Genomic DNA, 14,237 nt, shown 5'->3' on the forward strand with positions numbered 1-14,237 from the left:
AGAGAGGATATGGTTGATTCTAATGTGAATTTCTGTATTTACATTCATCCCATTCAACTTCATGGTTTAATGAAAATAGAAACGGGTTCTCACTGCAGGAGTAATTCTTGGCTCACTATAAGTAAACTTTAATATTGATCCAATTGAGCATGTCCTTTTTCTAGCTCCCCTGGCAAGGGAAAATCAAGTTGTAGCACTGCCATTGAGCTCAGTAGGTCTCTGTTGGGACTTAAACGCTCACCATCTGTTGCAGAAGGACATAATGGATTTCATCTTTGGCAAACAAGTTGGTTTATTGGCCAGCTGTCTCATACTTAAGTAGAATTCTCAAGCCAGGAGTAAGAAAGTGAACTGAATGGGAGGCAAGACTTAGCCTTTCAAGGGAAAGATAGCCTAAAAATGTAAGGGCTATTTTGGAAGCAATAATTGTACCCTCTAGCAAATGCTTAGGTTCTTGAGTGTGTATGTGTTCCTCTGTCACCCAGACTGGAGTGCAGTGACGCTCTCTGCTGACTGCAACCTCTGCCTCAACCTCCCATGTAGATGGGACTAGAGGTGCCTGGCTAATTGTATTTTTAGTAGAGACAGTGTTTCACTGTGTTGCCCAGGCTGTTCTTGAACTCCTGGCCTTAGGTGATAAGACGCCCACCTCGGCCTTCCAAAGTGCTGGGATTAGAGGTGTGAGCCACCGTTCCTGGCCACTAAAATTTTTCTGTTATTTTCCAGGAAAGTTTATCTAGCCTCAGTTTTGAGCCTAACAAAAGTGGAGGTAGGATTCTTCGGAAATTTTTGCCTCTTAACACCCATGCTGTTTTGAAATAACTATCTGGGACTAAGTTCCATCAGCCTTTTGATACTTGGGGGAAGTAATGTCAGGGGTCTCAGTTTGTGACTTGGCATTTGCTAGAGGTTTTTATTGTAGACAATCACATTTCCTTGAACGGAAAGGACAACTAAGGATAGTTTCCTAAAAGCATTCCTATTGAAGAGAAACATTGTTTAATTCCATGTACTTTGATATATACTTTATTATAATATTGTGAAAAGTAAATTCCATTATTTTCTAAATGAGGAGATAGGCTCAAGGTAAAATCCTGTCCCAAGTTCCTGCAACCACTGGATCATATAACCGATTGCTCTATTTTCAAACTATGTTCCACCTTGTTTAGGTCAGCACACTGAACTGTGTGTATAAGACCTCACTAGTGACTTTCATGAGAGCAGGGGGATCTGACGTCTCTTAGGTAAACTAATTAAATTTCTGAACAGCTAGCCCAAGCCCCTGCCCTCTGCAGCCTGAAGTGTGGAAACAAGATGGCCGGGCGCGATGGCTCATGCTTGTAATCCCAATACTTTGGGAGGCCGAGGCGGGTGGATCACGATGTCAGGAGTGCGAGACCAGCCTGGCCAACATAGTGAAACCCCATCTCTACTAAAAATACAAAAATTGGCCAGGCGCGGTGGCTCATGCCTGTAATCCTAACACTGGGAGGCCAAGGTGGGCGGGTTGCCAGCCTGGGCAACACGGTGAAACCCCATCTCTACTAAAAAATAAAAAAAAATTAGCCGGGTGTGGCAGTGGGCGCCTGTAGTCCCAGCTACTCAGGAGGCTGAGGCAAAAGAATTGCTTGAACCGGGGAGTTGGAGTAGCCGAGATCGTGCTACTGCTCTCCAGCCTGGGTGACAGAGCGAGACTCTGTACCCCCTGCCCAAGAAAAATACAAAAATTAGCAGGACATGGTGGCGCACGCCTATAATCCCAGCTACTCTGGAGGCTGAGGCAGGAGAATCACTTGAAACCAGGAGGCAAAGGTTGCAGTGAGCCGAGATCGTGCCACTACACTCTAGCCTCGGCGACAGAGCAAGATTCCGTCTCAAAAAAAAAAAGAAATGTGGAAACATTGCCAGGCACAGTAGCTCAACACCTATAATCCCAGCACTCTGGGAGGCCTAGGCGGGAGGGTCACTTGAGGTCAGGAGTTTGAAACCAGCCTGGCCAACATGGTGGCCACGGTTAGTAGAAAACCCGTCTCTACTAAAAATGCCAAAATTAGCTGGGCATGGTGGCGTGTGCCTGTAATCCCAGCTACTTCGGAGGCTGAAGCAGGAGAATCGCTTGAACCTGGGAAGCGGAGGTTGCAGTGAGCCAAGATCCTGCTGCTGCACTCCAGCCTGGGCGACAGAGCGAGAGACGCTGTCTCAAAAAAAAACAAAAAAACAAAAAAAAAAAACCAATGTGGAAACATTGGATGCCTCATGCCTGTAATCCTAGCACTTTGGAAGGCCGAGGTGTGCAGATTGCTTGAGCACAGGAGTTTGAGACCAGCCTGACCAACAAGGTGAAACCCATGCCTACTAAAAATACAAATATTAGCCAGGCATGGTGGCATGCGCCTTTAGTCCTAGCTACTCAGGAGGCTGAGGTGGGAAGACTGACTGAGCCTGGGAGGTTGAGGTTATAGTGGGCTGAGATTAGCCCACTGCACTCAAGCCTGGGCGACAGAGACTCCATCTCAAAAAAAAAAAAAGGAAGCGCTTCAAGTTGTTTTTGTTCCCTAAACTTAGGCTAGAGACCACGTTCCGTATCTCCCTAATCACTGTGCTGCTTTTAGGTCTCAGTATCTGTGGTGTCCATTTTTGTATGAGACGGTCTCGCTCTGTCGTCCAGGCTGGAGTACAGTAGCATGATCTTGGCTCACTGTAGCCTCGAACTCCCAGGCTCAAGCAATTCTCTCACCTCAGCTTCCAATATAGCTGGGACCACAGGCATATGCCACTGTACCCACCCACTAATTTTTTTTTTGGAGAGACAGGGTCTCCCTATGTTGTCCAGGCTGGTCTCAAGCTCCTGGGCTCAAGCAGTCCTCCCACCTTAGCCTGTGGTGTCTAGATCAGAACTTGGATGTAAGGTTTTAATGTTGGAATGGAGCTAGTAAAATTGAATAAAAAGTAAACGTAAAATATTCTGAAAAGGTAAGCTGTGTAATTCAGTGACTGGGAATATTGGAGACCATATAACTCCAAGCAAGGAGATTGTGTCGTGTCAGGGAGGTTTGACTGGACTTTAACTGATATGGGTAAGGAATCTGAAACTTAGTGAATTATATTCTGTTTCAAGAAGAAGCAAAATAGACTAATAAAAAATATCTAGGCTGCACACGGTGGCTCATGCCTGTAATCCCAACACTTTGGGAGGCCAAGGCAGGCAGATCATTTGAGGTCAGGAGTTCGAAACTATCCTGGCCAACATGGTGAAACCCATCTCTACTAAAAATACAAACAATAGCCAAGCGTGGTGGTGGTGGCGGGCGCCTGTAATCCCAGCTACTCAGGAAGCTGAGGCAGAGAAGGTGGAGGTTGAGGTTGCAATGAGCTGAGATCGCGCCACTGCACTCTAGCCTAGGCGACAGAGCGAGACTGTCTCAAAAAAAAAAAAAAAAAAAAAAAAGCCAGGCGCGGTGGCTCAAGCCTGTAATCCCAGCACTTTGGGAGGCTGAGACAGGCAGATCACCTCAGGTCGGGAGTTCAAAACCAGCTTGACCAACATGGAGAAACCCCATCTCTACTAAAAATGCAAAATTAGCTGGGCGTGGTGGTGGATGCCTGTAATCCCAGCTACTTGGGAGACTGAGGCAGGAGAATCACTTGAACCTGGGAGGCAGAAGTTGTGATGAGCTGAGATCATGCCGTTGCACTCCAGCATGGGCAACAAGAGCGAAACTCCATCTCAAAGAAAACAAAAGAATCTTTGAGGATCTAGAAAAGGAGGGACCCAAAACAAGAATTGGGTAGTGTTGGCTGGGCACGGTGGCTCACTCCTGTAATCCCAGCACTTTAGGAGGCTGAGGTGGATGGATCACCTGAGGTCAGGAGTTCAAGACCAGCCTGACCGACATGGAGAAACCCCCGTCTCTACTAAAAATACAAAATTAGACGGGCATGGTGGCGCATGTCTGTAATCCCAGCCACTCCGGAGGCTGAGGCAGGAGAATCACTTGAACCCAGGAGGTGGAGGTCGCAGTGAGCCAAGATCATGCCATTGCACTCCAGCTTGGGCAACAAGAGCAAAACTACTCTCTTTCAAAAAAAAAGAAAAAAGAAAAAAAAAATCTGGATAGTGTTTGTCTAACATAACCAGAGAAAACGTTTCACAGGAATGAATATTTTACTCCACTGTGGAGCAGGTTTTACCAAAGCTTGGGTGTGAAATCTTCTGAAATTTTGATGTATAAATTCCAGCTAAGAACAGCCCATTCAGTCTTCTGAGAGAACTCTGGCACATTAGGAGGACCCAGGCTGAGAGGTAAGCAGGAGGGGAAGAAAAAAAGAAAGGCCTATGGGCATTCTGGGCTTTTTTGTGCTGGGAGAATTGAGAGAAAAGAGACGTAAACATCAGGAACCTTTGCACAGGGTGTCTAGCCAGTTTGGGCAGCTCTCCAAGCTCTACAAATAGGGCACCACCAGGGAGTGTGGGTTTCTTCAGATCATCCATGGCCCCTCACTCTGAAAAGGAGGTGAAGGTGGTAGATTCCCATACTGCTCAAGCCCAAATTTTTTTTTTTCTTTTTTTGTAGATGGAGTCTTGCTCTGTCACCCAGGCTAGAGTGCAGTGGCACAATCTCAGCTCACTGCAACCTCTACCTCCCGGATTCCAGTGATTCTCCTGCCTCAGCCTCCTGAGGAGCTGGGATTACAGGCGTGCACTATCACGCCCAGCTAATTTTTGTACTTTTAGTAGAGATGGGGTTTCACCATTTTGGCCAGGTTGGTCTCGAACTCCTGACCTTGTGATCCGCCCACCTCGGCCTCCCAAAGTGCTGGGATTACAGGTGTGAGCCACCATGCTCTGCCTCAAGCCCAAATTTTATGGTACCTCTCACACAGAGCTCTGGGGAGAATGAAATGAACTTGGTAAGATTCAAACAGATAGTTATCTCAGCTTCCACCCTCCCTCAAGAAGGAAGACACAGTGAAAGGCCATTTCTGTAGCGCACTTTATAGACCAAAGCTTAGACGAGGTGGAGGCTGAAGACCTGAGGATACGAGTCAGGGAAGACAGATTCCAGCCCTCCCTCAAGGCAAGCCTCTTTGAACACACCTTGGAACTTCCAAACACCTGTTGCCATTGTCATCCTCTTCTGGTCTAGAGAACTCAGCTCCTTCTGGGTCTCAGGGTTGGGGAGTACCTTTATCAGAAGGGAATGAAGGAAATCCCATCACCAGTTCCACCCCTCTGGGCCAGCTCAGTCTGTGGCCTCCATCTTGGTCCCCCGGGGCACCAGGAAGATGGTCCCATCGGCAGCCTGTTGCAGTGCGTACTCTTCAGGAGAGTAGCTGTTGCCTGATTCATCCCGAAGGTGCTGGAAAATGTCACGGTACAGCTCTGTCAGCTGTTGGCGCATGACCTCCAGGGTCCGGTCTGCCTCCCCGCGGGCCCTGAGAAGCCGCTCCCGTTCATTGCTCAGCCGCTCCAGCTCCCGCTCCAGCTGCACAATGGTTTCCAGCTTCCTCTTGCGGCAGTTCTGGGCTGCCACCTTGTTTTTGCCCCGTCGTCGGATGTCCCGGACTAGCGCCAGCTGGCTCTCTGTCAGCGGGTACCTCGCCAATAGCTCATTAAAGTCATCTACCGGCAAGTTGACAATCTTGTCCGTAGGAAAAGGAATCTTCATGGCCAAGGCCCGACGTTCATCCCGACTCCCTGCCTCCCCCCGTGCAGTGGGCTTAGCCCGCACAGGGCCTGAGGAGGGCTCTAAGGCCAAGGGGGTCTCAGCAGCTGGCAAGGTATAGTTGGAGTGGGCCAAGGAGTTGGGCATGAGTGAGTAGGGGTACTCCACTGGGTACATCTCTACATACTCGCTGCGCCGCCGACCAGCCTCTGTCCCCTCCAGCTCAAGAGATTCAGCATCGCTATAGTTGAGGGATAATCCTGAGTCAGATTCTGGGTCTTCTTGGGGCTTAGGTGGCCCTGCTGGCAGCCCAATGTCCAGGAGGGCTAAGGGGTCTTGGAGTGGCTCACTGAGCAGGCCTGAGAGGCTCAGTGGCTTGGAGACTGGTATGGCCATGTTGCCATAGGAGTATGGGGGATCTGGGACATGGGATGTGGATGCTGGGAGCTCATAAGGTGGTGGAGGAAGTGGGAAGCCAGCATCTGGGTGGATTGAGCAGGGGCAGTAAGTTGTGGGTGGTGGAGGTCCAAGGTATGGAGCTGGGGCTTGGGGCTCAAACGATGGCTCACTTGGAGCATTTAGACCCTGCAAGGAAAGACACAAAGAGATTTGGAGACAGACTAAGGAAGAGAAACTAACACTCTCTCAGGACCAAGCTGGATTCTTCTGGCGGCAGATCACCTGAGGTCAGGAGTTCAAGACCAGCCTGGACAACATGGTGAACCCCCATCTCTGCTAAAAATACAAAAATTAGCCGGGCATGGTGGTGAACGCCTGTAATCCCAGCTACTTGGGAGGCTGAGGCAGGAGAACTGCTTGAACCCCGCAGGTGGAGGTTGAAGTGAGCCAAGATAGGGCCACTATCCAGCCTGGATGACAGAGCAAGACTCCCTCTCAAAAAAAGAAAAAACGAAAAATGCAGCTTTAGCAAGAATGGAAGTCACTGAGGTTGGACTGCAGAAAAGACTACCTAACTTTGGAACAATTATGAACTCTCCTTGGAGAAGCTCTTACTGGGTTGAAATGGCTCATGTTCGGCCAGGCATGGTGGCTCAGGCCTGTAATCCCAGCACTTTGGGAGGCCAAGGCAGGCAGATCACAAGATCAAATCGAGAACATCCTGGCTAACACGGTGAAACTCGTGTCTACTAAAAATACAAAAAATTAGCTGGGGTGGTGGCAGGCGCCTGTAGTCCCAGCTACTTGGGAGGCTGAGGCAGGAGAATGATGTGAACCCCGGAGGCGGAGCTTGCAGTGAACCAAGATTGCGCCACTGCACTCCAGCCTGGGCAGAAAAAAAAAAAAAAAAAAAAGAAATGGCTCATGTTCCTTTATTTCCTTCAGGAAGTCAAAGCCTTTTTATCCAAGATGACCCCTCAGAACCCTTTCCTGCTGCAGTTATCTAGGGTCAAAGGGTCAAGTTCAGATCCTGGCCATGCCACAGATGCCCAGCAGAGGGAGCTGCTGTGTGGGAAGAGGGCCTAGGGCAGATCCTGAGGGTGCTAAGCATGGTAGCAGGGCAGTAAAAGAGCGGGGGCTGGGGGTTAAGAAGCACCTTGGGGAGCCAGCACCAGCTCTGCCTTCTCCTCTTCAGTCCCTCTGTCCCTGCCCAGGTGCAGCGAGAAGTAGAGAACATGCTAGAAACAAGGCCCCCAACCTATATCAGGGAGCCACCCTGCTCCAGCCCAGATGGGGACAAAGGCATCATTGTTAAGCCAACAGACACCCCTTTGTCCAAGTAGCAGGAGGAGAGGACCCTGGCATAGTCCGACTCCCCTTCCTGAGGCCCCGGAACTACTGCTCTGCTACCTGGGGTAAACGGTCCCAGTTGCCAAGGGCAGGCGGAGGTAATGAGGGAAGAAGATGGCAGGATCAGAGAGGCAGATCAGAAGAGAAGAAGGTGAGCAAGGGAGGGAGAGCAGGAGGTGGGGTAGAGAGAGATGTGAGTCAAGTGGCTGCTGAGAGAGCCTACACTCCCAATCAGATCATTTCCTCCCCACCACTGCTCCTCCACTCCTCCTCCTCAACGTTCCTCGGTGTCTTCCATCCAGATCTTTCCCAGCCCTTCCTTTCCCAGTGCCTGGAGCATTACCAGCCCTGAGCCCTGCTTGCTCCCGCCCTCTGCCTCAGTCCAGGCCAACTCCCTGCTTCTCTCTTCTCCGACACACCGCCTCCCCCGCCCTATCCCCCCTTGCTCACCTGCAGCTCGGTGATGGACATGATCTCCTGCCAAGTCAGTTCCATCTCTCCTAGCTCTGAAGTGGAAAGCTGTATCACCCTGTTCCTGCTCTGCTGGGGAGGACACGGGGACATCCTACTGGGCCAGAGTCTGGTCCAGGTTCCCGGAAAGCCCAGATGGCTCTAGAAACCTGTGTCAAAGGAAAAGAGGTGTTAGAGCTACACCTGCTAGGGTCAGCAAGTTTGCACTACCTCCTTGGAGGGGTTCCCTCCAGCTTCCCCTGAGGGAAGGAGAGACCGCCTCCTCCCCATCCTCACTCATGATGGATTCATCAACCAATCCCTTAAGATGGAAAGACTTTTCCTGTGGTGTGATCTCCACCTCGCCAACTATGGCCACAGTCAGTTCCTTTGGTAGCACAGGAGGTCTTTACCTTTTTTCCAGGCAAAATGCCCACTCTTTTCCCTACTACTGTTTACTCCCCCAAACTGTTTTCCTGGCTAAAGGCAGAGTCACATCTTCTGTTTTTCTGTTTTGCTGTGTTTTGTTTTCCATTTTCTAGGGCAACATCAGGGGTCACCCTGCTTTCCTCCTCTGTCCTCAGTTTTACGTTCTCAGCTTTTTCTTTCCAAGATGATGACAGTATATGCTTGAGGATCCCCAAGAGCATGTTGTGGAAAGAGGCAAGCAGACAGCCCCTCCCCCTCTCCAAGATATGGCCCAGGCCTGGTGGCTGATAGCAGCTCTGCCCTCTCCTCCTATCCTGGCCCTGGGCTCCCCTGCCTGGGCCAGATAAGAGGTTTATCAGCTGCAGGCGGCAGAGGCACAGAAGGAATGGGCTCTGGAGACACTGGACCTCTGTCCTGTGTCCTCACAGGGTCATTTGGGCCATACCTTAACCCATACAACCAGAAGTCTTTCCTCTTCTGAGGTAATATAACAACCTTAGTAAAGACTTAGTAAGCACTTGTTAAGAACTGTGCTGGTGTTGCAAGCTTAGTTTATAAGATTGGTTTTCATCGGGCGCAGTGGCTCAGGCCTATAATCCCAGCACTTTGGGAGGCCAAGGCAGGTAGATCACCTGAGGTCAGGAGTTCGAGACCAGCCTGGCCAACATGGAAACCCCGTCTCACTAAAAATACAAAAATTAGCTGGGCGTGGTGGGGTGGCACATGTCTGTAGTCCCAGCTACTCGGGAAGCTGAGGCAGGAGAGTCACTTGAACCCAGGAGGTGGAGGCTGCAGTGAGCCGACATCGCGCCATTGCACTCCAGCCTGAGTGACAGAGTGAGACTATGTCTCAAAAAAAAAAAAAAAAAAAAAAAAAAAGACTGGTTTTCACAAAGATTCTAAAGGTACATCAGAAACTGAGACTGAAGCTGATAAATAATAGCAGGATGAGGTCTAGAACCTGACTCTACTTGACTATAATGTCATCTAGGCACCTTTCCCTCCTGCCCTTGTATCTTCATACTCCAAACCTCTATTAGAAGTCTACATTCATCACTTCTTTCTGTGGAGTGTCAGTCTCTTTCTTTTTCTCCTTCTGGGCAATGTCTCTTTAGAGCCTTGAATGTACACTGCCCTCCAGTCCCTTTTCTTTTGACCTGGGTTCTAGTTGCAGCTCTGCCACAAAACAGCAGTGTGATGTTGGGCAAGCCATCTCACTTCTGTGGGCCTCTGTTTCCTCATTTGTAAAACCAGGGAGTTGGACAAATTGACCTTGGAGGTCCCTTTCTGCTTGGATAGCTTAGAATTCTCAGCAAACCCTCACCCGTGTCTTTATCTTCTTCTTTCTGTCAGTCCCTCTCCTCATGCTACCTCCCTATTCCCTGACACCCACCTTCCTTGCATCTGTTTTCCCTGCCGTCAGCAAGAGATTCCAAGTAGATTTGGCAAGGTCTTCCTGATCTGTACGGTCAGACATTGTGTGTATGTGCACGCACACAGACATACCGTGCCATATGAGTAAAGGGAAGCAGGCTAGGATGAAGGAAACATGGGAGAGGGGAAGCACTTTGGGAGGCCAAAGTGGGAAGATCGCTTGAGCCCAGGAGTTTGAGATCAGCCTGAGAAACACAGTGAAAACCCATCTCCACTAAAAATGCAGAAATTAGCTAGCCATAGTGGCACACGTCTGTGGTCCCAGCTACTCAGGAGGCTGAGGTGGGAGGATCACTTGAAACTGAAAGGTCGAGGCTGCAGTGAGCCATGATTGTGCCACCACACTCGAGCCTGGGTGACAGAGCAAGACCCTGTCTCAAAAAAAAAAAAAAAAAAAAATGCCAGGTGCAGTGGCTCACAACTGTAATCCTAGCACTTTGGGAGGCTGAGGCAGGTGGATCACCTGAGGTCAGGAGTTTGAAACCAGCCTGGCCAACATGGTGAAACTCCCATCTCTACTAAAAATACAAATATTAGCCAGGCATGGTGGTGGGCGCCTGTAATCCCAGCTACTCAAGAGGCTGAGGCAGGGAGAACTCAGGAGGCGGAGGTTGCAGTGAGCTAAGATCGCACCACTGCACTCCAGCCTGGGCGACAGAGTGAGACTCTGTCTCAAAAAAAAAAAAAAGAAAAGAAAAGAAAAAGAAGGACAGAGGATAGGATTGTATGACCTCAAATTGCATGACCTTAGACCACTCACCACAAGGATGGCGCATCACAGCAATTTAATATGGAATCTTCTCTTCGACTTACCACAAAATTAGTAGGAACTACAAATGATCCTTTTGAAAGAGTATCTCCCCTAGCCCTTGCCTACATCCCCTTGTTTTACTGCCATCCCCAGAGATGGGAGTTGGTGCAGGCAACTCTGCCAGTGGTCAGAGTGGGTGGGGTGTTTATGTCTGTCCAGGATGCCATTTCAACACCGGAACCCCACCCTCCTCCACCCAGGTTCTGGCGGAAATTGCCCAAAGGCAAAGTGAATGGAGAAGGGGTTTAGGAGGCAGAGACAATGACTCTTGCTTCATAGTTCTTTACTCACCCCAATCCCCCCATTTGTCTCTCCTTTTATCTTCTTGGATCTGACTCTAAGGTGCAGTACAAAGATCCTGCCCTAGGAGGCAGGAGACCTAGGTTCTCTGGCACTTAAGATACAAGACCTTGCCAGGCACGGTGGCTCACACCTGTAATCCCAGCACTTTGGGAGGCCGAGGTGGGAGGATTACCTGAGGTCGGGAGTTCAAGACCAGCCTGACCAACATGGAGAAACCTTGTCTCTACTATAAATACAAAATTAGCCGGGCATGGTGGCGCATGCCTGTAATCCCAGCTACTTGGGAGGATGAGGCGGGAGAATCGCTTAAACCCAGGAGGCGGAGGTTGTGGTGAGCCAAGATCATGCCATTGCACTCCAGCCTGGGCAACAAGAGTGAAACTCCACATCAAAAAAAAAAAAAGATACATGACCTTGGGCAAATTGCTTCTCACTCAGTCCCTTCCATTAAATGGAGACAGGACCAGGAACCTAATTGCTATTAAAGGCCATAGGTTGCATCTAGCTCAGGGAGTCACAAACTTCATTGTGTGCCACATTCACCTGGCTACATATAAAAACACAGATTCCTAAAAGCCACTTCAAATCTACTGTATGGAATTCATAAGCCCAGGAATCAGCATTTTAAAAGTGCCTCAGTGGCCAGGTGTGGTGGCTCGCGCCTGTAATCCCAGCACTTTGGGAGGCTGAGGTGGGTGGATCACCTGAGGTCAGGAATTTGAGACCAGCCTGGCCAAATGGCAAAACCCCATCTCTACTAAAAATACAAAAATTAGCCAGGTCTGGTGGCGCACACCTGTAATCCCAGCTACTCAGGAGGTTGAGGCATGAGAATTGCTTGAACCCGGGAGGTAGAGGTTGCAGTGAGCTGAGATCATGCCACTACACTCCAGCCTGGGCAACAGAGTAAGACTCTGTCTCAAAAAAAAAAAGAAGGGGAGCAAGGGGAGGCAGGAGTTTGGGGGAGAGAGAGTTGAGGAGAACCTCTGGATCTGTTCCAACCAGCTCTTGGGTGCAGTAGCAAGTTTGTACCAGGTGGCAGGTGGAGCAGGATGCTTTTCCCTAGACGCTTAAGGATGGATGGTGTTCTATACACCAGGCATAGGGTCCCTCTGGGTTTCCAGAGCCTACCTTTCAGAGGACAGCAGAGCTGGCAGGCAGTGGGATAGATCAGGGAGATAGATAGAATTGGATCAAATAGAACACCATAGAGGGTATAGAAACTGGGGAGATACTGGGAAAGTGAAGTGGGCTTCCCTATGTTCCCTTTCTTTCACAATAAGAAGGTCCCACTTTACAGTTTAGCTTTTGCATTTTGAGGTCACACAACCATCTTACTCCCACTGGGTTGTCTGTTCCTTCTCTTACTCCCAAACATTATGGATTAGGTAGAAATGGGGTTGTCACCAGGGACTAAAGTCCATCCTCCTTACTCTTATCCTGGTGGTCCTGCCCAGAAAGGTTTTATCATAATCCCTAAGTACTCACAGAATGATATGGAGCTTCATGATTAGGAATACAGAGTGAGGACCATTTGGAGAGGGATGATGGAGAGAGGAATACATTTGGCCTTAGCTGCTGCCCCAGGGCTCTTAACTTCCTTAACAAGGGGGAACGATGAGAGGGGGCTTGCCTCAGGATCCCTTTTCTGAGGCTTATTTGACTACCTCACCTCTCCAGGTGTCAATAGGTGCAGTGAAAGGATGAGGAGGGATTAGTAAAACTTGGGGTATTGGTTAACCGGTAAGCGACCTATTTAGAAAGATTAGGGAGAACTCCCGAAGAGAGAGAGACACACAGAGATGAGACAGAATGAAGGGGAAAAAAAGGAGGGAGAGAGATTTGAGTATAGTGAGCTCAGTGCCCTAGGGACATGCATGACTCAAACAAATGTGTGAGAACAAAGAAGAGGGGGACGAGTTTCTGCTATCCTGTCACTTCATCCCTGGACCCCAAACTCCAGTCCTTTGGTACCGATGTCTAGGGGATCCCAGCCCCAGCAGTTCTGATACCGCCTCTCTTCTCTTCCACTGCTTCCCAAGCCCCTATTTCCCAAGCAGCCAAGAGTTCCAGTTAGAAGCAACTATGCTGGGGTTGGGATGTCTTCCTTCTCCCTCCAGGTCCAGCTGATCTCTACTGCCCCTGGGCACAGAGAAGAGAAAGGGCAAAGGAGGCAACAACCCAGAGGCAATCTCCCATCCAACCCCCCAACCTTGCAACACTTCTCAGAGGTTCAGATATCCACTGTTTCCAATTCCTCAGCTTTCCCTAAACCTTCTCAGCTGCCTAGACAGGGCAGAGTAATGGAATGGAGTTGGGGAAAGGGTAGTCTATTGGTTCCCCCAGGGTAGCCCACCAGTTGAAGGATTCCTCCTGGCTACTCCCCAGCCCCTCAGCGGTGCCTTGCCTTCGGAGAACACTCTCTGGTCCCTATTCACAGCCTCCACCCCAAGGATCTCAGAGCACCCAAGAAACCACTTAGGTCTTCTCCTAGAGTAGTTCCCAAATACGTCAGATTCCTAAACGAGGGGCAATCTAGAAAGTCTGAGGTCTCCTAGGATACCGAAAGTTGGTTATTTTCCCCCCTCACCTCCTTCACCCCCAGCCTGCCCCTCGGATCCCACTGGAATCCGCCCCCCCCACACACCCTGCCTTTCAGGCACCTGTGGTGGAGTCACAGCAGGGTGAGGAGAGAGATGAGGCTCCCGGTGTTGTCTCTGGGGAGGCTGAGCCTGAGCTGACACTGCTGGACGAGGATCCCGGCTACCTTTGAGAATCTGCGAGGACCGCGCCCCGCCCCCGGGCCATTGCTGAGCGCTGAGTGTGGAAGCTCAGGCTGAGCTGAGCACAGGAGCCCCAAGCAGGCGCACCAGCGTCTGAAGCCCTCGGCCTGAGTTCTCAGTCCTTCCTCCAACCCTCCCCTTTCCCCGTGGCTCTCCTCTCCTCCTGCCCCTTTCGGCCAAGAGAGGAAACTTGAGCCCGATGTGGTTTCTGCCCACACCCCTCCCCCACCTTGCTCCTGGCCAGCGGGGGCACACATGGCTCCAAGCCTCTCCCAGCCCTCCTTTTCGGCCCAGGAGTCCAGCCAGGTCTGCGTTTCTCCCATGCGTTTGATGAATTCCAACTTGATGGTCCACTCGAATGTGACCTTTAAACTTTATACAGGTTGTCGTCGCCTTGTGTCCCCACGGCTCTCCCAGGGACAGGGAAACTGAGTCATATCAAGGTGGAAGGCAGCTGAAGGTAAGGACCAGGTGTCTAGCTTCCCAGCTGTCTAGGCAGTTGGACGTTTAGGGTATAGCCTTCATTTACGGAAAACCTGGGCTCTGGGAACAAGGGCAGGGGAACTATTTGGAGGAGGAGGGGCAACTGACTGCTTTGATGTGTCCTTTCAC

At 50.2% G+C, this 14,237-nt stretch overlaps 2 protein-coding genes across 4 annotated transcripts in view; one reads left to right on the forward strand and one right to left on the reverse strand.

Moving 5' to 3' along the window:
• Window positions 1–4,975: 4,975 nt before the first annotated feature.
• On the reverse strand, window positions 4,976–13,720 carry NFE2 (nuclear factor, erythroid 2). 3 transcript variants are annotated; one of them, XM_054445185.1, is made up of 3 exons: window positions 7,866–7,881; window positions 7,222–7,475; window positions 4,976–6,251 (listed from the first exon to the last, which is right to left on the reverse strand). In XM_054445185.1, exons 2-3 carry the CDS (start codon window positions 7,300–7,302, stop codon window positions 5,244–5,246), a joined length of 1,089 nt encoding a protein of 362 aa, XP_054301160.1. In that variant the 5' UTR covers window positions 7,303–7,475; window positions 7,866–7,881; the 3' UTR covers window positions 4,976–5,243. The 3 variants fall into 3 exon arrangements, with proteins under 3 accessions (XP_054301160.1, XP_054301157.1, XP_054301158.1); XM_054445182.1 differs by lacking the exon at window positions 7,222–7,475 and adding an exon at window positions 13,506–13,720 and having other exon boundaries at window positions 4,981–6,251; window positions 7,866–8,035; XM_054445183.1 differs by lacking the exon at window positions 7,222–7,475 and adding an exon at window positions 8,279–8,493 and having other exon boundaries at window positions 4,981–6,251; window positions 7,866–8,035.
• COPZ1 (COPI coat complex subunit zeta 1) overlaps window positions 7,452–14,237 on the forward strand; it is a 57,060-nt gene continuing 50,274 nt past the window's right edge. Inside the window, exons 1-2 of the mRNA XM_054445188.1 lie at window positions 7,452–7,566; window positions 14,008–14,085. The gene's annotated coding sequence lies outside the window, so the exon portion shown is untranslated. The remainder of the gene's footprint in view (window positions 7,567–14,007; window positions 14,086–14,237) is intronic.

The sequence above is a fragment of the Pongo pygmaeus genome, chromosome 10 (assembly GCF_028885625.2).
Source record: "Pongo pygmaeus isolate AG05252 chromosome 10, NHGRI_mPonPyg2-v2.0_pri, whole genome shotgun sequence".
NCBI lineage: Eukaryota > Metazoa > Chordata > Mammalia > Primates > Hominidae > Pongo > Pongo pygmaeus.

Coding starts and splice junctions, on each gene's coding strand:
- NFE2 (XM_054445182.1), bottom strand. CDS start 7,979: ATGTCCCCGTGTCCTCCCCAGCAGAGCAGGAACAGGGTGATACAGCTT. Junction 6,252..7,865: donor TGTCCATCACCGAGCTGCAG/GTGAGCAAGGGG, acceptor CTTTCCTTGCAG/GGTCTAAATGCTCCAAGTGA.